A 23,020-nucleotide genomic window follows, 5' to 3' on the forward strand; every position below is an offset into this window, starting at 1 on the left:
ATCAAACAAGCTAAAATTTAATTTCAAAGTTGGTTATATCTTTCCAAAGAGCTGAAAATTAGGAGTAGGATTAAAAATCTCTTCAAGTTTTTTCATGTCTTAGCTACCACAGAGACCATGGTTTTCGTGTGTGTGTGTGTGTGTGTGTGTGTGTGTGTGTGTGTGTGTGTGTGTGTGGTGTTTTCATAATTAAGATTGTGGTTGTTATGATATTATAATTAGCTATCTTTTGTTTCTGTGAATTTCAGAAATTACTATGCAATCTAAAACAACTGGTAGGCTATTCTGTAAACACTTTAAATGATTAGAATGTATGTTTATGAGCTCTTGTAAAAACTGGTATTTTAAAAGAAGAGTGTTATGCATTCATTACACAAAAGTCTCCAAGAATTTTGTTGGTTGCAGGAGAAAAAAAAAATCAAAGCAGTATCAAAATTGGGTAGACATTCCCAGAAATGAATGTTGCCCCAAAATCACATTTGTACTAAAGATCAGCCACTCCGAATCATTATTTATATAGCCTCCTGGCACAGTTCCATGGACTTTTATGCATCTCTACAGTGTTTCTGAACAGACTGACACATATTTTGTTTACTGACAGCAACTAAAAGCTCTATGTAGGATCATAAATAAAGAAGATCATGTTTAAAAATCACTAATATCATTTTAAAAGGTAGTGCAGGCTTGTGTTTTGGCCTCTGTTTAGCTGTGTTAGGCCTATGAATGACAGCTTCCCTGCTTGAAGCACACAGAAAGCACAGCCTTCCTCATTCACTGACAGGACTGTGGCCTTTTCACACGTTCCTTCCACAGCAGTGTTTGTCCCCAAACACTGGAACTCGACACAATGGCATTCCTACTTCAACACCCCCACCAACAGCACCACTACATAACAAGAATGCTAATGAGATGGAGCAGGCCCTGTCTCCGAAAGTGTTAACTGCGTTTTATATTAACTCGTTTATGCTACTTCAAAAATTGCCAATTACATAGATTCTGCTTAGCTCTGAGCAATTTCTAAGATGTTTCCACTTTTAAGAAAATAAATGTGAAAATGTGTAAGTGACTTTATGCTGTCCTAAATATATCGCATTTTATATACACGAATCCGTATATATTTAAGACCACACAAATGGGCTTAACTCGGTTGCATGCTATAATAGCCAAGTTAAAGTTAAATATTAAAACATGACTAAGTTTATAAACATAAATACAGTAGTTCTGACTTTTCTTTTAAAGCTATAAGTTTACTTAGCAGAAATTTCCTGATTCTAAAACAGCAATTTAAAGTCTACTATCTTTTAAGAGAATCCTAGCAAAACAATATTGTTGTTTTCATATATGATCTCAGAAGTGGAATAAATGGAAATTATATTAAGTGTTCATATAACCCTAAAATTTATAAGCTTAGATTCATTAAGGGAATCGGAACCATCATCCATCTCCATTTTCTCTATCTGGGGATTCCTTAACACAATCTTCTATAAAGCTAAATAGAAAAGGCTGTCCCTAAGGTCAAATGAAGTAAATGCAGTTCAAATAAAGTTCATTAATGCTGAGAGGAATATTTGCTAAGTCCACTGACAAATAAAACTGTGGCCTGGCTTAACACTTCACCACTGGTGATCTGATAATGGCCCTACTACAGTGACCTTTCTAAACTGCAAAATTTGAAAGTAAGTCATAATATAACAATACAAAAGAAAAGAGATACAAGAATACATATAATTGAGAATATCTAAAAGAAATAGAAATGTGCATGAAATGCATACTATGCAGATATCTGTTTCTTTTCCCCCAGTTTTATATTTAAAAATACAATTTAAACAAATATCATACTAAAACTATTGAGTGCAAAGCTTTGTTATAACAACTTAGTGAAAGAAAAAGGTTTATTTATGAATGGCAAAGAACCTAAGGTTTTAAATATTTCTAAATTTGGCATAATGTTGATAATGTAGACAATTTCAGAGGTGCTAAAATGTTAATTTTGTTCATATTTACATGTAATATTTATTTTAATAAATATATTTCATCAATTTTGAGTAATAAAACCTTTACATTCAAAACAGCAAGTCTTAAAGCATTTTCTTTTCTTACAATACACAGAAAACTTCTCAATCTCATAAAATGTTTATCTCTATTTAAATTTTAAGTATTGAGGAGAGTGGAAGAAAAAAGCATGCATATGTACTTTCTGAGCTGTTTTTTTTTTTAATATCTGACACTCACTTTTAATAAAATTTAGAAAATGTTTAAGTTCTTTTTAGGTTTGATGTAAACAGTGCTTTCCTTGCATTGGAGGATGGCCTCGTTTTCTTTAACATTAAATAATTTTAAATTAATTAATGGAATCAAACCACTTAATACCAAATAAGTGACTGTAATTAAATTGGTCAAGTCCATTTTATAATATTGTATAATAAAGGTTAAATAATACTTTAGTTAAAGTAATTTAATCTAAATACAATCAAATATATTTTACACTAGTTTTTATATATATCAGCTTAACAAAGTATTAAAAATAAGATTGGATTTTTTACTTTTTCATATTTATTATAATAAATAGCCTTATCCATCATAATTATTCATCTCATTTATGGATTCACTGAAATTTATTAACCAGGCAAACCAATTGAATTTTGAGAATAAAGGTTTCTCACGAGAAGCTGTTTCTTGCTAGTTCTGGATACCTTAGTTCAAGAATTTCCTCCAGTCAATACAAGTTGTTCTTTTCCCCACCAGACAGCAGGAGGTGCTGTGTGAACACTGCGACTGGATCTTATTCCCACCTCCCCTCCCCCTGTACACAGAGAATAATAGCATGATGCTTTCAAAATATTCATTTTTCAGCAGCCTGTGACCTGAGAAAATGAGCCCAGTTAGAAATATAAAACCTAGCTCTTATTTAATGTGGTAAAATGTATACTTAAGATTAAATGCAAAAAGGATTTTAAAAATATGGCAACTCCATTTTTTATTTTTTAAATGTCATCAATCATTCTGCTTTGCAACATGAATTCTACTTTGAAATAAGTCGGAGTCCCTGTAAGTAGTTAAAAAGATATCAAAGTCTTCATACACACTCACAATTATGGAATGGGTATTTAGAAATTAGAGAAAATTTACTTTAACCTAATTCAAATACATTAATTCTATTTCTATACTTTCAGGTTCAGAAACATACAAATTAAATAAGCATAAATGAGTTAAGTCACTCTTGACAAGAAGTTAATTTACAATTTTATTTTCCAGAATACAGTTAGTTATATTTTAGCCCAACTTCTACAACAGCAGTTCCAATTGCATACCAGAAAAAAAAAATGGCTGAACATTTAAACCTTCAAATGATTTAGGAGCTATTCATTTTCTTATTTAAAGTAACTGGCTATAGAATTTCCACATAAGAAGTTGCCTTTGCTTTGCACAGTATGTAGCAAGAAAAGATGAGACATATGACATCCCATACCAAAAGACAGATACAATTAGCCCCATTATTGCTGGCTTCGAGATTACAGAAGAAGCATTTTGGCTCCCTAACGGGCACTGAGCTCACAAAATACATGTCACAGTTCTTTTATGACACAATGCCAATCATTGCTTCTATACAATCAAGTACATTTTAAAACACAGAATTAAGCAGTTTTTAAAGAGGGATGACTCACCTGTTTATAGTATTGTTTTGCAGACTTTAAGCGTTGGTACAAGGCCAAAAGAACTCCTTGGATGTATATCTTAGCTCCTGAGGGGCTGAAACCTTCTCCCTTAGAGACCCAAACTGGTCCCCGCAAAGGTGTGATGGAATTTTGCAAGCATTTTTCAAGCAGAGGAACTATGCAAGAAAATAAGGGAAAACAAATTCTTTTGAACAGACGGAAATACACTGCCTGGAACACATAGCCCCAATAGCAGAGCTAACTCTTAACATCTATTATTTATATCTGACCTAGGTTAAGTCTTAGAGAGGCAATTCCTGCATAACTAGTGGCCACCATGAAGGATGTACTTATATTGAGACACCCCCCATGCAAGACTCATAAGCGTGTGAGCACACCTGAATAGTTCTGAAGTGTGCCTAACTAGCTGCACCAAGTGTCATGGTGTGCACTGATTGCCTTATCTTCTCATTTATCACAGATGAGTTGGAACCAACCTTGCTGAAATCTACTTGCATTGTCCTGATAAAATGGTAAGATCCATGTTGTTTCTGTGTATAGCTTCCCGTAGAGGAGTCTATATCCCTAAAGCATCACATCTGGAAATTATTCATAAAATATAATCCATAACTTTATAAGCCACCCTACTCAACTCTTCATTACTATTGCTTAAATAACCCATGAAACAAGGAGGCACGGCTGTTTAAAAGCTAAAGGGAGACTCTTAAGCAAGCAGTTTATCAAACTTTTTTCTTTTTAAGTTTAGGGAATATAAGCTGGTGAAAGATTTGGGAAAGCTATTCCAGTATGTGCTTTGTAAACAGAAGATATTTACTTGTGGCTCTGTATTGCAACATCCATAAGGACATAACAGACATGTTTATACACTTTTTCACACGATTAGCTTATGAAGTCTTTCTAGTGTGAAATAGTCAAATAACATGGCAGCTAGATAACATTTTTCAGGATTTAATTTCCCTCTAGAAAAGCAGAAATAAAGAAATAAAAATATATTTTAGGCACACTTGGGAACACAGAGAAATACACATATATTTTTTCTTTTACTTGAACTTTACTGGTGTATACATTTAATGCAACATAAACATATAAAATAACTAACTATATGGCTTGGCTTCCTTATTCTGATACATGTTTTTACTCAAAAAGAATTTGAATGGATCATCAGTAAAGAAGACAGATCCATGCCATTGGTTATGTTATATGTTGCATATTTTATGCAGAGAGGCTGAGCTAGCAATCTGGAAATTGAATTACAATTAGGTTCAGCTGAGCTGCTGAGCAACTGAGTTATGCAAATGGCCTTTGCTACTGGTATTCTGCTGAATTTTGCTCTTAGAAAAAATCTGCATTTGATGGCACTAAGTTCTGCAACTCTCTACCAAGGTACAATTTAAATTCTTTCTGATATATTCAACACTAAACAGAACATTGGAAACAGAGTTTAAGATTTTTCTAAAACTACTATAAATAAAGTTAAAAGGAAATTATGACCCAATGACTATTTAGACATCTTCAGATATGAGCATGAAATTCACTTACCCAGCCTAACAATAAATTCCTAAAATCCACATATTGAAACCATATTATACTCTTAGAGCAACTGAATTTCCCTATAAATTTTATCAAAACAAACGCCTCAAACTTTTTAAAAATATAAAAGATCACATATATTATTTAGAAATAAAAAGTAAAAGAGAAACTTATTTTCAGGATCATAACTCTTTAATCTTTCAAAAATGTATAATATAAATCCATCTTGATTACAATTTTTCCTAAAGAAACCTAGCCTCAGAATTATCAGTGCTTTTAGTTAACTGCTACACATTCATATATTACTGTGTATTATTAGATTTTAATTTGTATACTTTTAATTGGTACAGTCATTGAACATAGCACAGTTTTGAGCATGGAAAGGCATACATGAGTAGCTGTTAATTAAGTTAAACAATTAAGAAATAGATAATAAACTTGAGTAATTTACATCCTACATTTAATCTTGAATTTAAACCTGAGAAAATTTTATCAGCTTCTCTACCCTGTTAGCCTTATTCATCTATGCTTGTCACAAAATAACTTTCAAATTCTTTATGTCAGTCCAAGGGATTCCAAAGAAAAAATTCAGAGGTCTTCTAACACAAAACGGCTTTTTTCAGAGTTCGAAACCTCCATAAGAATTTAAGAAAAAGAATACAGCTTAGAAAAAAACACACCACACAAATTATATCAAAATGCACACTGTGTCAGAATTGATATTGGATGGGAAATAGCTCCCATGCTCCACATGATTTATATAATTAGGAATACTATGGAAACCAGAAAGAGGAAAGCAAAGAAAGCAGTATTCACAAGCAGGTTTTATAAGGGACTTCAGAATCTGCTCTGAACTTGTTGAATAATCTGTTCAGTATTCCAGAATCTCCCGGCTGGAAGCAGGGTCCTCATTATAACCACGAGAGTGCTAATAAAGGTTAGCCTCTGAACTAGGGATTAGAAGGCTCTTTCTTTTTGGAAGCTGCAAACTAGTAACTTTGATGATCTTCTTGAAAAGGAAGACAAAGCACACTCCAAGAACAAACAATGTTTCCACTAACTAGGAAGTTACAGAAAACATAAGAAAATGATACGCCTAAGTACTTAGAAAGGAAGTATAAATCTTAATATACTGAAAAAATTGAAAAAATAAAATGTATTAACCATTTAAGGAACTCTCCATAAAAAAAGCCTAACAGGATAGTTATTAAACATAATAGAAAATTTGATTTAAAAACTTCACTTGACTTTTCAACCCCAACTATAGCTTTTAAGGTAAGAATTATTTTTAAGCATTTTAATTGATATTCATATTATTCTATACCAAAGAAGACTCATGAGTGTTCTTAACCAATGGTTTTCTTCCTTTCATGTAGAATTCTCCTTTTCTCTGTTTCTAAAGCATAAAAATTCTTTCTGTTAAAGAAGACAGAAGACGATTGCATAAGGATTTGCAAGAAATAAGAGCAATGGTTTAGAAAGAATAATTGAGAAGGCTAACCCCTATTTTGTAAAACTACTGTTTGAAATTCTCTGCTATTTAGATAGTCTCTTATTCTGTAAAAATAACTTTGCTTTCTAGCCTGCTTGAATAATAAGGAAGATAAACTTGGCTGTCTGACCTTGTAGGCCAGAGACTAGATACACCCATACTCTCATGCCATGCCAGATGTATTTTTTAATTGGATAGAACTGTGTTGTTTTCAAGGCCACAAGCTTCCAGTCAGATAACCACTAAGCACACATAGGGCTGGCTCTTTAATAAAAAGAAAAATTCTGCTTGTTGCTCTGCTTAGAATTTGAATTCATTTTTCTCTAAGCCAACCAGTATATATTAAAGTGTAACTCCAAACTCTCAAAGTGTGGCTTGATTTTTTTCCCAGTCTTCTGCAACATTATTCTATCTAATATTTTATCTATGCTAATTAACCATCATGCCCTCACAAAGACGGAGGCACCCACAGCCAATAAGGAGGAAATATGCTAATTGATTGCCACGCCCTCAAAGATGGCAGTGCCCACAGCCACAAGATGGCAGCGCCCAGTCCCCTCAGCCCCGCTGGGGCAACAGGTGTGCAGCATGGCTGGGCCCACCCCCAGGTGGGTCCAGCTGCTCCGCATGCCTGCCTCTGGAGTCCCCCAGTCCCCTCAGTCCCCCAGCTGCCCAGGGCTGGCCCAAGGCAGAGGCAAGCCTCGGATATCGGCTGCCCAGCCACCCAGGGCCGCCCGAGGCTCAGGTAACCAGGGCCGGCCGAGGCCTGCGCTGCCAGCAGTGGCAGCAGCAAGGTGTGATGGGGGTATCGCCTTCCCCTGATCGCTGGGTCACCTCTCACCCCTGAGGGCTCCTGGACTGTGAGAGGAGGCAGGATGGGCTGAGACACTGCCCCCTCCAGTGCATGAATTTTCATGCACTGGGCCTCTAGTCATAAATACTTTTCAACCTTGGAAAGAGCATAAACCTAGATATTTCTATGGGCTAGCAAAACCCACAATATATACATAATGAAAAAAATGTCTTTCCCAGAAAATAAACTCCAGGATATTATTTTGTGTGTCCTGCCAAACCATGAGGTTCTCCTTCTAACTGCTACTCAGAAATAATGCTTCATTCAAGAAGGTTAGCTGGCTCCTATTATCCTATGTTCCATCAAGATTGGTGTGCATAGCTACATACAGCATTTCCCTTATGGTTGAAGTCTTTCTTATGGGTGTTCTCCCTATTTTCTCCTATTGACATGACTGTGACAAGAATTTTGCTTCCCTATAATTTCAATATTTTCATTAAGCAACATTTTTATTAGATAAATAGTTGGAAATGAATCACTCCTTAAATTTATCAACATGTATAGATCAGTCAAATGTGATCATTTCACTGAGATCATTTCTACCACTGGAAAGGTGAAAAGTTATATGGATGATCACTTTTTATACATTTTGTTTATACATTTATACAATGTTACCACTATGGGGCACTTTGAAATTAACCTGATAGCTCCAATGGGTTTGGAGTTAAAATTGACAATGCTGGGTAAATAAAATCATGTGACCAAAAAGAGTAACTTCACTAGCTAGAGTTAGTACTGAGCATATTGGGTAAACAGATCATATGATTAAAAGTAGTAGCTATATCAATTTCATAACCATCAACCTATACTTTCTCACTCATGATATTCCATTTCCTTTGCATTTCTTCCTCCTTTTTTTCTACCTGTCAATATATTCTCATCCTTCAAGGCTCATATAAAACGTTATGTCCACTGGCAAAATATTCCAAGAGCCCTAGCTGGTTTGGCTCAGTAGATAGAGCATAGGCCTGCAGACTGAAGGGTCACAGGTTCGATTTCGGTCAAGGACACATGCCCAGGTTGCAGGCTCAATCCCCAGTAGGGGGCGTGCAGGAGGCAGCTGATCAATGATTCTCTCTCATCATTGATGTTTCTATCTCTCTCTCCCTCTCCCTTTTTCTCTGAAATCAATATATATATTTAAAAGTCCCAAGAACTTTAGGCACAATTAATTGCTACCCATCTGATTCCCAGAGCTTTGTTTACACTGTTATTTTCCCCTTATTGATTTGTATAGTCCTTACTTCTCCCCTTCCAATTCCATCCTCCAGTAAATCATAAACCCTTTGTGGTTTTAGGTGCTCATATTTTTCAGTTTTGTAAAAACAGTGCTCAATAAATGATTACTGGATGAATAAATATACTTTAGAAATATACTTTAGAACTATACTTTAGAAATATACTGTGGAAAGTCTTTTAGATAAGTTTTAGGAGGATAAAAATATAATCAAATTTGATAAATAAACGTGAATATACCAGAATTTTGAAGCAAATTTAAGGTATGTATGTATGATGGTCTTATTTTAATTTTCCATTTAAAATTATTTTGAAGACTAGGAGGGAAATAAATATAAGAAGAAAACAATATGATTTGGTAATGAAGCATTAACTAGACAGGAAAAGGCCAGAGGTGGGTATTTTAAAAGTCCTTGGGAAATCTTTATGTCCTTTATCCTACCCTGTCATAAATCATGCTACCATGGGAAAAGACACACAATGAAACTTAAATAACATAGAATTAATATTAGATTAAGGTCAAAATAGCTATTTTAAATAATAAAGGTAATTCCCTCTAAGAACTCCAAACACAATGAGTTCAAATGCTATTCATAAGAAAATCAACTGTTCAGCCTTCAAGAGGACTTTATATTAAAACCACTTCATCACTGATAAGACCCTTGAATTTATTTGGATTTATAATGGGAACAGAACAAGGATTTTTGACAAGGAGCCAAAAATCCCTCTAAAGAAAACCACAAAGCTAATGGAACGTACCAAATAGATACAGACTGGAATGATCTACCAGTTTCTATATCTAGGGAACATATAGTTCTTGTCAACATCTCACTTGAAGAGAGACACTATATGTAGTACATTTGAGTCTACTATGGAAAGCTAAAAAGATGATTTTTTATTAATATAGTTTCAAAAAGCATTGGAAATTGTCAAAGTCGTTAATAACCTGCTTCCAGTTATAAATTAAAATTCATGCCAATTAAATATCCAGAATCATAATTTACATAATATTATAATTTTCACATTTCAGTCAGATACATAAGACTATGGGGTGGGGGGATAAAAGAGCACTGACCAGAGCATAATTACCTACAAAGAAATTTCTATATGCTCTTTGGCAGCAAGTTTTAGGTCTCAGTCTCAAACTGAGATTGTTAACAGGATGTCATTTGGAAATTTCCCACCAATTCGATTAGAATTTATTTTTAAATGAAGTTTATCTAAAAAGTCTTTTTTGAATGAAACAAAGTGAGTTTTTAAAAGATACTAAGACTTGAGTGCTTCCCATCCCGAAACTATGCCTAGAGGGAATCTGAGCAGGTGTCCAGCTATGTGTGTGTTTCAATGCTCCTCATCCAGCTTAAGGTAATAGTTGGAAAACTCTGGGTCTGAAAGCAACCAATAGATGCCACTCAAATCATGGTCTACTGGGAAGATTGAAAGATGGAGAGCATACTGTCTCCTATTGTTGCTTGATTTATATCAGTATGTTTTCATTCAAACACAACTAAACTAACAGCTGCTGTGTACTTTTGTTTACATGCTATATGTCAAATCTTATTGTCCCTGAGGTACTTATGAGAAAAGATTTAGCAGTGGTTTTCTTAAATACCAATGCCTACCCAAATTTGGATTTTTCCTCCACTGAACAAAATGACAAGCACACGATTGCTATACTTAGAGCAATCTTTCACAGCTGCTTTAGTTTTTCAGTGATCCTATCAAACTGACGGCATATTGCCTGTGGGGTCTACAGTGTTATAATACTGCCGTAAGAGACATTGATTTGTAGGATAGGATCAAACAGAAACAGGGATGCACTGGGGAGAGGGATTTCGTAGGTCATACTGTTCTTACCTGAGTAAAATTTAATTTAGACATTGCGACCTTTACAGAACACCTGGTTATTTTAATTGCTGATGTGTGGGTGAACGTTGACACTGGGGCTTAGAAAGTATGAAGTCTTAGGAAGTCTCCTCTATTTTGAAAATGCAGCCTGAGTCATGTCTTTTCTTAGACTGAACGAAGTAGCTGTGCATTAAATATGCTGGCACATCTTCTGCTTGAGCAAGTGGACCGAAATGGTGTGAATTGTTAATGCCTTGCTGCTTTGGTTCACGGCTTGTGATTGATCATTTGTAACTATATCTACTCCTTGTTCCATGAAATCAAGTATGGAGTAATGGGTTCATCAGATTTTGGGGTTAAATTGAGAGTGAAGAGGTACTGTGTGTGGAAATAAGAGTTGCCATGTTCAGGGCTGGCCTTGTAACAGCATGGAATCTAAAGGCGATATTCAAAACCACTTCACTCATCATACGCTTACTGATTCTGAATAGGGCCCATTTGCAGGGGACATTTGGTAGTTTTCCAATACGCTTTATGCCTCTTTCTACTTCCACCACCATGCACATCTTTTTTTCATACACCCCCAGTAGCACATTGGTGGAACAGGTCAGCATACACAATTCATTTATTTAAATAACTTGATTTATACAAGTAGAAATGAGCTAGGATTCTATTGTCTAAGTCTTGCCTTTCTCCTCAATGAAAATAATAGTGTGTGTGCCTTTGAAAATACAAGTATTTTGTGAACTCAATTTCTTGGGCATTTAAAATATTTGAAATGTAGTAATAATGTTAAAGAAAATTGGTATATGTACAACCTTAGGGTTACTTAAGGAATATTCAGAATTAACTGCATCTAATGTGTTTTTATGTGTCTATGGTCTATACCAATACATAATAATTGAATACATATTACCGACTTTTGGAAAATTTAAAGAAATGTGAAGTATCTTAGAGTTAGTTTTGGAAAGTACAATGCATAAAACTTAATAAATAAAATCAACAAAAATTAGAAGTAAAGGCCTTTAGAAATGTCATTTTATAATTGCTTGCTGTAATAAATGACATTTTTGCATTATAATTTTAATTACTATTCAGAAAATCTTAACCCAAAGTCTGTTAAATGAGGCACCAATTAACTTTTGACCCAGTAGGAAATAATATAGCAGAAAACATAGTAAAACAGGAACAAAATCAAATATCCATAGCACTTACACATGTACTAGTAAGTAACATTCCAAAGCAATCTAATTGTAAAATGTCTCAAAATTGTACAATTATGTTGTAAAGTCACAACTAATACCAATCTAAAAAATAAAAAAATATATAGCTAGATCCCTTTTTTTCTCTTTTCTTTCTTCCCTTCTCTCCCCCCGCTCCCCTCCAAGAGACTTAGGAGGTGGATAATGTGGTTTATAAAACTGTTTTTGTCTCCTTGAACGCAAATGTTAAGGAAACAGATTACTTGCATTTAAACATTTTATGTAGGATATAAAATATACATATACATATATATCATAAAATTTATATTTTAAATGTAATAAACTAAAAAAATCTTAATAGTTTCAGCAATTAAAATTGAGGGTTCCCTTTGACATTTATTTCTCCATGTTAGTTTCTCAAAAGAAGAATCTTCTATAATTAGCATTTTACATGTTGTTGTCTATGATTCCATCTTTCTTCTGAAAACTCTTAGGATGAAGAAAACCAATCTCTGCTGAATCATGTTCTTTTACGTGGAGAACTTTGTAAAAAATAATGTTTATTAACAGGTAGTAACATTTAGGTTATTTGTTTTCACTGGCAATTATGCTTATTTTAATGATTTTTACAATTAACTTCTAGAACTAGAGAGAAGTCATTAGAATCAGAGTAAAATTTTTGATCTTAGAGTTCAAAGACTGAGAAACAAGAGATATAAAAACCAGAAAGTAATAAGACAAACTCAAGGAGAAGAGGAAAAAAGCAACAATTTGATTTTTTTTAAAATTACATAAATCCTGAAACAAGTTTAACCCAACAAAACCTAGGAGTAATAGGCATAGCTTCATGAATATAAGACTATGTTTTAAAGACTTCAAAAGGGAATTTCTAATGATATTAAAGCGTTTATGAGCAGATTAGACTCTGAATGTTCATATCATACAATTCTGCACTCACATATTTAATAAAAGATGACAGTGATCCAATTATAGTGGATTCTCTAACTACCACTAAAAAAAAATCTTTCAAAATCAATCCTTAACAAAAGTCTTAATATTCTCTATAGATCAAATAATAGAAATATAAATCACTGATTACTTAGCACTTTCTGTTTCTGCCCAAGCAACAAGTGTACTTCAAGTCTTATGCCTGGAAATCACTAAGAGACACTGAAGTCCATGTCTAAGGAAGCCTGAAACCAAGGCAAGGTCAGAGGGCGTACAGTCTTAAGGAGGGTTTGAAGACCTCTGAACAGCATCTTTTTTACAGAAAAGTGCTCTTAACTGGCTGCCTTTGTATATAGCAATTCGTCCTAGAGAGATTTAAGGGCTGATTAATAACCACAAGCACTTGGCATCCTTCTTCAGCAAGAGACATACATTTTTACATTTCATAAAATTTGAGGAATAAAGGTATATGGGAAAGGGACCCAAAGGAGGTAAATACACTTAATTTTAAAGAATGTATTTATCCATAAGTTTGATCTTCGTCCCTGCAAAGTTCTAGAACAGATTATAAAATGAATGGTTTGTGAACCCTTAGAAAAATAAACAGTAATCACTGGGACCCAACATGGGGTAATTTACATATTAAAGGAATATTTAATGAGCATGGAGAAACTCTTGGGAAAATTCCCTACATGGGTCTTGAGATCTCCAATACCAGCATATAACTGTTATTTCTTCCAGTGAGAAGCAGGTCCCAATCGATAGTGGCTAACACCTTTTGTCCTCTAGCAAGGTACTGTTAAATCTGTGTGCCTCTTCCCAGGTAAATGGTGTTATCTGCAACAAACTAGGAAAACATCCAGGGTCTGCAAACCTCCTGGGTAAGTCCCATAAAATTTATGAGACCTTGTTTTTAAATGTTTCCATTTAGAAGTGGCAGAGAAATATGTCACTTAACCCAAACAAGCAAAACAAGGCAAGGACCTGTGAGTTTTATGTTTGTTTGCTTTTTAACCTTGGTGGTATATGGCAGCTTACACTGGATTATGCAGATAAATGTACAGTTTTATCTTTTTTTTTTTTTTTTTTTTTTTTTTGCCAAAGGGTCATACACAGAAAATAGCGAGGTTGGCCAGAAATTTTATAATAGGCAAGGGCTATGTAGAATTTTAAGCATGATGTGTCATAAGCAACTAAATGCAGCTGGAATTGTTTTCCAATAGCCTTGGCCTTCAGGAAATGCCAGCCAGGGAGGAGTGGATGATGGCTTTAGTATACTGAAGAGTGGAAGCCCTCGCACCTCTAGCTGGTCATGCTTGCCTTACTGGGAAGGCTGCTACAGCTTACTCTTAAACAAACACAGTGAACTGAGGGTAAGTATGAGATTGAGATTAGATCATTTTAGGCATTGGAAGGTGCAACATTTGCTGCTTTTCTGTTTTGTAGCCCAATCTGCAGGCCAAGACTTTAAAGTATAATGGCAGCTGAGTTCTGCATGTGCTGCATGCAATGAGGTTCTGTCTTTAAATTGCCAATACCGGGCCAATAGGCAGCACTAGGTCCCCTGCCTCAGATTCTAGTCTTCATTGTCTTATTTCAAACTGCATTCTGGGCCAAAAAGAAACTATGGATGAGCTAACCTTAGTTTCACAGAGCCTGTCTACAGCATTTAAAGTGACCTCTACCAACCCAAGTTGGCTCTAAATTTATTTATCATATAAATTTTAACCATGGTTCTAAATTTCAGAAACCCACACTGCAGCTTTACCCACAAAAAGTTGGCAGATTTATTATAAAAAGAATACTCCGTCTTCTTCAGTTAAGTTAGAGAAAATTTTGATGGAAGTATTACAAATCTAGGAATAAGATTTGCTAAAGGAATCAAGAAGAAAGTAAAGTGGTTTAAAACTTTGTTTCAATCTTACAGACACACAGATACAGAGAACAAACTGATGGTTGCCAGGGGGGACATGGGTGAAAAAGGTGAAGGGGAATAAGAGGTACAAACTTCCAGTTATAAAATTCATAATCCATGGGGAGAATGTACAGTGTAGAAAAAATATTCAATAGTCCTATCTAATAAAGATGGAATATGCAAATTGACCATCACTCCACGACAAAGATGGCGGCACCCACAGCCAATAAGGAGGAAATATGCAAATTGACATGACAAAGACAGCAGTGGCCAGGACACTTGCGTTGTCGCCATGGTGATGACGCAGGTGTTCTGCCCTGTCCTGGCTGCTCCGGGCCTCTGGGCAGCGCTTATGTGCAGGCATGGAGTAGCCGGGGTGGGGTGGGATGCCTGCGTTGGCGGTGGGGAGGAGATAAGGAGGGCAGCAGGGCCGGAGCAAAGGTGACTCCGGCCGGAGTGAAGGCGGAAGGCAGCAGCCAGAGAGAAGGCCCGGGTCCCGGGTGCTGGAGGGAAGCCGGTTCCGGCAGCCAGGGGAAGGAAGGCCTATTCTTGCACGAATCTTCATGCATCAGGCCTCTAGTATTGTAATAATATGGTGATGGTGGTTACTAGATTTAGCAGTAATCACTTCCTTAGGTATATAAATGTTGAATAACTTGTACACCTAAAACTCACCTAACGTTGTAAGTCAACTATAATTTTTTAAAAGGTTTAAAGAATAAAATAAAATATTCTTCAATATTATGATAAGACTACAGCAGTGTATGCTTGGAAACAAAAGAAAGGCTTATTTAGCTGGGGGAAGAAAGAGATTGCCTTAGAAAAAAGACAGTATTGGATCTTGGCACACACACCTGACGTATATGAAAAAGAGAAACTGAGGTCTTGAGGAATAGGTATAAGGGTGCAGGAGACACACCCAACTCTAACTGCTCTTAAAGAGGTTCTTACAAAAAGAGTAAATGTCCTAATTTTTACAAAATCAGAAACAATAACTGGGGCCCAGTGAAACCTAACAGGAATAAAAATAAGATCTTGGAGAACAAATTCAGAATAATCCCCCAGAGGAACCAGAATCCCAAATACTGTCAAGAGGTGGCATTTTTGTTACAGATAAATAAGATCAGTTGGATAATATCTTTTGAGGGTGGGATGATTATACAAAATGCACATAAAATCTGAACAAATTGGAGAAGGGATAGTAGGGAGATTTGCATAAAGTACTAAAAAGAAAAAGTATTTAGTGAACTCCAAAAATGAATGGGTCTAAGATTAAGAAAAGGCAATGGTGAGATGAATTATATTACAGGGATCCAGGCAGAACAATAATAGATCAGAGTCCAGATCAAATTAGATGTTGGATGGTGGGAAAATACATCCTGGGTATGATTATTTAACTCGGGGAGGTGAAAATGGGTAAGACTGGTTTGAACAAAGGACGTTATTGACAAACTTGGAACTTATCGACTTTATACCTCTCACTATGAGAGACCAGGCAAAAAAATATCTAGAAAAGATGTTAGAAAAACACAAGTGTGGATCAGAAAGCAAAGGGAAAGTTAAAAAAAAAAACACAAAAAAAACAACCTCCACTGCAGCAAACATTGCAGAGCCTGTCACAGAAGGAAACTTTCCTAAAAGGAGCAAAGGTACAGTAGAGGCAAATCCTACAAACTGCAGGAAAAAGGGACAGAATCATTAACTCAGGACCAGGAGCATTAAAAAACTGAGGAAAACCATGTCTTCAGGAGGAAATGGCAGTAGTATTGGTCCTCACTGGCCACCTAAGAAAAGATGCCTCAACAATATGAACAGCTAATGTAATTCAGAAACTCACCAAGAGCTATTCTCTCACTGAAACTGATTTGGAGATGAAGGGAAAGCTGAGTCCATAAAGTATGTTTCTTAGGTTTAAATAATTCTCTCACCACAGGCTGTTACAGCAGCCACTGTGACCCAGGATTGAAAACAGTGCCCCCAGGACATGGTGAAGCTGTGCCACACAAGACAGGGCCCACCGCCAGTTCAGCACGGGGTCTGGAAACATGGAACTCAGAGGGGAAAGGACATTAAGATGTTTAGAACACTTTACAAAAGGAAAAAACAGTACCTCAGAACTGCCTGCCACCAATGTAAATTTCCAAAGTCACAAGGATGCAATGTTCTCAGTGCCCTCTTTAAGAAGAATAACAACATTAGGAGCAATAATTACGATGTTATAATGCTTACCAAGTACCCGGCACTTGTAAGGATTTCACATAGAATTCATTTAGGCCTTACAACAACCTATTAAGATAAGTACTATAATCTCTAATTTTCAGATGAGAACACTGACTCTCAGAGAAACTAATCTGTCCAAGGTCAGACAATAAGTGGCATAACTGGAATATGAACTCTGACTCCAAAGCCAGAGTACTTAACCAGCACTTCGGACAGCCTCTTCGAGAGAGGAGACAGGGTGCCCTGGTCAGTTTTCCCCTCAAGACATTATAAATACATAGTACCATAATTAATGCCTTGATGGGAGATTGCTTCCCAGTCACAGGTCATAGGCCCTGCTCAACAGCATAAATCAACTAGCTTCTTGAAAAGACTGACATAAAGAATGTTTTCTCTTCTTTGCCTTCCTTCCCTTAGTCTCTACTATGGTCTTTGTCAGTAGTGCCAGGGGTCTGGATCATGCCAAACACAGGGTTTTGGAAACATCATTTTGCTAGGAATGGCCACATTAGAAACTGAGGATTGCTGTTCTGAATGTGCTGGGTGTGGTTCTGATGTTGTGATTATCTTTTGGTTCAGTTGGAAGGAGGGCACAAGATAAAACTGGTGTAGACCCAACTCAACTTCTGAGGTCCCAAGGGATGACACCCACAGCAGGAACCCAGACAGTAGCAACTGGAGAAATTCCAGCTCAAACCAGGCATCTAGAAACCATCTGGCTGACACTGGGAAGAATAAAAAGTAGACAGGAACTTAATTTCTTGAATTTTAACCTACGGAGTTTGAATTTTTATTGGATTTTAACTTACAAAGGTAAGATTATTTGATTTTTGTCATTCATTTCTGTGTAGGCTTTTAAAATTTATATTTTAATTTCTTGGGAATTTTAATTCTTGGAATTTAATTTCTTCACAAAAAAATTGATAATGGGCAAGAGTTAACACTCAAATTCAGGGTATCTCTATATTATTGAAACTTTGTGATTGAAACATGTTAATCCTGTCATTTGATCTCATTGCAGGATCTGAAGAATTTGTCAAAGAATATATAGCTATTTTGGATATTCTTGCTGGGCATAATTGGGGGTGGGAAATGGAATAAGAAATGAACGTTCAGTGTTTAATAGCATGACCTTGGAGCTAATTTAATTACTGTACTATTCTAACTCAGTATATTCTAGGGTAAATTTCATATTGCCCACCATAATCTAGAAGGATCCACAAGGAGCAGGGTTTGGTTATTGGAATAGCAGCCTCTTAAAGTTCACCATACCTAATAGGTAAGCCAAAGAAGTTAAGAGAATAAAACGTGGGGTGATGTTAGGGATAAGGAGAGTGTCATTACACAACTCCATCTAAATCTGACATTAGCTACAGCCATGGTCATTGTGCTGCAATAACACCAGATAGCTCATGTATGATTGGTAAATGGGGGAATGATGTCAGTACTAAGTGAAAATTTGGTTGGTGAATATGCGCTTTTCTTTGGCAAAGGAGGACAGGAGAGTAGGAGTAGAATTTTATTCTTTGGCAGGAAAGAAAGGCCTTAGTTTGAATGCTGCTCTGGGGGTTCCCTTCCTGGAAAGTGTGCTCCTGGCCCTGCATGACTCCATGGGAGTTTGGCTTCCTCTGTGACTTCCCTTAGGGATGCCCCACTGGCTCAAACCTCCAAGTAGATTTCTATCTGCCTTGTCTCGCACTCAAGTATTGCTTCTGTGCAGATTTGATATCCTCTTGAAGCAGCACTCTGTTTAAATCAAGGCTGTTTACATTACCTCCTAAGTTAATAATTATTATTTTTAGTTAGTATTCTGGTTTTAAAGATGCACAGGTTTTGGTCTTCCTCAACTCCATTTTTCCCATAACCCTATTATTTTGGTGGGAGTCATTTTGAAGAATGCATTTTTCATGCATATACTATGTCCCAATAGAAATGTTGTACTAGCATGTTGACCATATATAGTAATATGGCATCTTTACCCAATGGTAGTTGTCTTCTACTATAGAAAGAATAGATCTATAAAGAAGCCACAGCCAAAGAACTTTCCCACATATAACAAAATAAATTTCTTTGTTAAAATCTTCTATTTAGAAATCTAAAAGCACTAGTAATTTTCAAATCACATGGAGTGTTAAAGATTTTACTAGACTTGATAGAATAAAGTAGTTTACTATCATATCAAATGTGCTCATTTCTCATAGTATATGAGGAAAACTTGCAAGTATATCTAATTCCAAAAAAGAAGCAACAGAAGAAGATTTTTTTAATGTGTATCCATTACTTTTAGTCCTTGATACAATTACACTTCTAATCTATGCTTATAAATAAAAATAATTGCTATGATCTTAACATTACACACTATTAAATGACTTTTTCTGATCAAAAACAGAGCAAGCAAAAAATAAAAATAAAAAAGGTTATATATCAAATCAAAGTAATAGCATTTATTTAAATTAAGAGATAACTTTCACCTAACACTTGACCTTCCCCAAGTTGAAGTTCAAAAGACCATCAAACATAAAAGTTTAGGGAACTCAATCATTTGATGCACAAAATCATACTAACAAACAAAGAAGAAAGAAATGCAAAAATCTAATGTTAAGTGACTAGGGTGCTACAGACTGGAAGTTCCTCCAACAGGATTAGCTTCTTTAAGTATTTTAAGTCCAACGAATTTTTTATGCTTCCACATGTTAGTAGCTGCATAGGCTAATTTCAGCTGGCATAAGCTTTTATAAGTATGCAAAACACAGGGCAAGGCATGCATTAAAATGTGATAATATCACACTTCTGGGACACGGGATCATGAGGCATGAATCTGAATGCCTCTGGCATCCATGAAGTATCATGCCTCAGAGTCAGAGATTTTTCTGTTTTGATAAGTAATTTTATTATACCACATTTGGAGAGGGGAAAAATCAACTTTCAAAATATAAATCTTTCATCTTAACCGGGGTTCCTTACAGTTTCAATTCTAGCAATGAACTCAAATCTAAAATTTTGGGTGAGTTGGAAATAATTCAAACTAAATAGGGTCTTAACAAAATTATTTATTTATTTATTTATTTATCAATGAAAGTTTAAGAGTGATTATAAAATATGGTTGATCACAAAGAAAATTTTAGCCAGCAAGATTTAAGGGAAGGTATGAAAATGCAACAACAACAACAAAAAAACCAATAAGACAAAAACCCAAGAAATCAACTTTAATAATGATACTCTCACCACCCCTAAAAAGAAAAAAATAAGAAAGGATTTCCTATGTTACATATGTCTGTGCTATAGAGTGAATGTTTGTGTCCTGCATCCCAAATTCATATATTAAAACTTAATCCCCAATGAGATGGTATTTGGAAGTGAATAGGTCATGAGGCTGAAGCCCTCCTGAATGGAATTAGTGTCCTTATACAAGAGACCCCAGAAATCACCCTTTTGCCCCTTCCACCACATAAAGACATAGTGAGAAGAATGAGGAAACGGGCCCCTCAACTGACACTGAATCTACTGGGCCCTTGATCTTGGTATCGTTCTCCTTAACTGTGGGAAATAAATATTTGTTGTTTAAGCCACCCAGTCTATGGTATTTTTATTATAGTAGCCCAAGTGAACTAAAACATGCCAAAATAAAAGATTCCCTAAATCTTAATACCCTTTCATGATTTCCCTTTGTACAGAAAGATATATTATTTATGTTATAATTAAACTGTTTTATTATATGTTTTCCTTTTAAATGTATAAAGTAAAAACAAATTATATAAATGCCTTTCATAACATTAGCATTTAGTTTACAAAATCTTTGCCACTTACCTTTTGAAATATCTTTAATTTTTTTGCCATACAAATCAAAAAGATATCTGGCTGGTGAATTTAGTTTCATTCTCATTGTGCAAGTATCTAAAACCTACATAGAAAAAAAAAAACAAAACCTATAAATAATTTATCACAGTGAACTCTGGCTAAATTAAATACACATTTAGAGTCCTTTCTATACTCATGGCGATTAACAATTATATCATAAAATGAAATTTAGTGATTTATAAAATGTTTCTAACATATGAAATAAAAAGAGAGTTAAAACTATGTTTTAAAAACACACACAAGTATTAATAAAAAAGAGAAAGGAGATGCAACCAGTATTAAAAAGTGGTTACATACTATTTAATAAATTAAAAAAGTCTGAGGATTTCTATTATTCTTATTATTTTCTATATTTTCCATTTATTTGACAAGGTTAGCATATTACTTTTTAAATTAGGTTTTAAGGTACTCTCGTTAGTGTAAATTCTTTGCAAGTGTCCTAAAATAAATTACAAATATAGTCTGATCACAGTTCGCCTTGTAATTTATGTTGTTTGGGTACTAAAATAATGGAATTAATAAACCACATTTCAAGGTTTTTCTATGAGCCTGGGTCTCAAGAACCTCACTTTTCATAGTCTCTAACTTGCTCAAGCTCTTTCCTTAATATTTTAATGTCTCCATGTAGCTCTTATAAAGGTGAGACAACCACCTTTCCACAAGCAGGGAAGACAAGCAAAAGTTAGAAAGTTTTACTCACAAGTGAGAAAAATTAAAGTAACAGAGAGGGTGGAAAGAAAGTATCTGGTAACCTGGGCAGGTTTCATTAGGATTTTGGGAGTGACCCCCAAAACATAAAACTCTTCCTATCCATTTAAAAGCACATAATATATTCTAAATCCGAATTGTAAGTACTTTGTCTTCCATTTTCACTATTCATTCCTATAACAAGCATGTCAAACTCAAAGGCTAACACGGGCCAAATAAACAAGGTTTAAGTTTATGTGGGCCGCAAAAAAAACCACAAGAGCTTCAATTTTCATAGAAACATAGGTTTGTTTCATAGAGATATGTTGAATACAAAGAGCAGAAATAAATGAGTAATCATTAACGTAAAATAATAGAACATTTTAATAAAAATTAATGTTTTTTCTTGAACATTAACTTGCCAGACACTGAATAACTGCATAAATTAATAAGCGTAATGCAAATAAACTTATTTTTCTTCTCCGAAAGCGAAATATTTCCTGTTGCGCACACCAAACGAGTCAGTCCAAGACTAATGACGTGGAATTGGCTGCTAAAATATTTGCTGCTAGTATTAGTGGAGAGAAATGGTGCGCCTGCGCGTTAGGCGCGTAAGAGAAATGAATGCAACACAATTATAGTAATCAGTCATTAGCGGATGTTGTAGTTTGTTATTGGTAATTAGTATAACAGAATATTGTAATAATTAAGTTACAAATTTTTTTAACTTTTAAATTTTATTGATTTTTTACAAACAGGAAAGGAGAGGGATAGAGAGTTAGAAACATTGATGAGAGAGAAACATCAATCAGCTGCCTCCTGCACACCCACTACTGGGGATGTGCCTGCAACCAAGGAACATGCTCTTGACTGGAATCGAACCTGGGACCCTTCAGTCCGCAGGCCAATGCTCCATCCACTGAGCCAAACCGGTCAGAGGTATGAAATTTTTATTAAAATGTTCTTTATAAACCATTATATTGGCTGGGCCACAAAAATATTCGTTGTGGGTGCATGCAGCCCGCAGGCCGGGAGTTTGACATGCTTGTTCCTATAATATACTATTGCTTTGCATAACCAAGAACTACTGAAGGACAATGTTCATTGTATGATTGTATGGCAAAAAGAACATCTTCCCATTGCTGATACCACTCCCCTCCATTTCTGCCCACTTTGATTGCTACTTTAAAATTGAAGCCCGTAATCCTAGTCCTAGCCAAACAAACTCATGTTCTTTGTGACAATGGGCATATTTAAACAATTGAATGTGTATATTGAGGCAAATTTGCACTTTCTTTTCAGTTTGGGGAACAACTTTCAAAGATTGTGACCGATGCTGGTTTATCTAGTTGCTGCCTCAAGTGCTGTGTTGCACTTAAATGGCAAATAATTAACTGACGAATTTAATTTGACAAATTGGCCTTTACTGAATTATATCAGATGTTCTCTAACCCTGCACTTGACCAATAGTGTCACCATGTGCCACATACCCCCATGGGCATTCAACAGATTGTGTGTTTCTGGCACATTATCTGCAACCCAGAGTTTGGGGCA

General features: G+C 35.3%; 1 protein-coding gene across 1 annotated transcript in view; it reads right to left on the reverse strand.

The window, feature by feature from the left end:
• Nucleotides 1-23,020, reverse strand: part of LOC308233726 (doublecortin domain-containing protein 1-like) — a gene marked incomplete at its 3' end in the record, with an annotated part of 168,387 nt that overhangs the window by 115,429 nt on the left and 29,938 nt on the right. Inside the window, exons 5-6 of the mRNA XM_080640676.1 lie at nucleotides 20,729-20,822; nucleotides 3,666-3,832 (exon numbers count right to left, since the gene is read on the reverse strand). Coding sequence (XP_080496802.1) covers nucleotides 3,666-3,832; nucleotides 20,729-20,822 — 261 coding nt within the window. The remainder of the gene's footprint in view (nucleotides 1-3,665; nucleotides 3,833-20,728; nucleotides 20,823-23,020) is intronic.

The sequence above is a fragment of the Plecotus auritus genome (genome assembly GCF_963455305.1).
Source record: "Plecotus auritus genome assembly, chromosome: 9".
NCBI lineage: Eukaryota > Metazoa > Chordata > Mammalia > Chiroptera > Vespertilionidae > Plecotus > Plecotus auritus.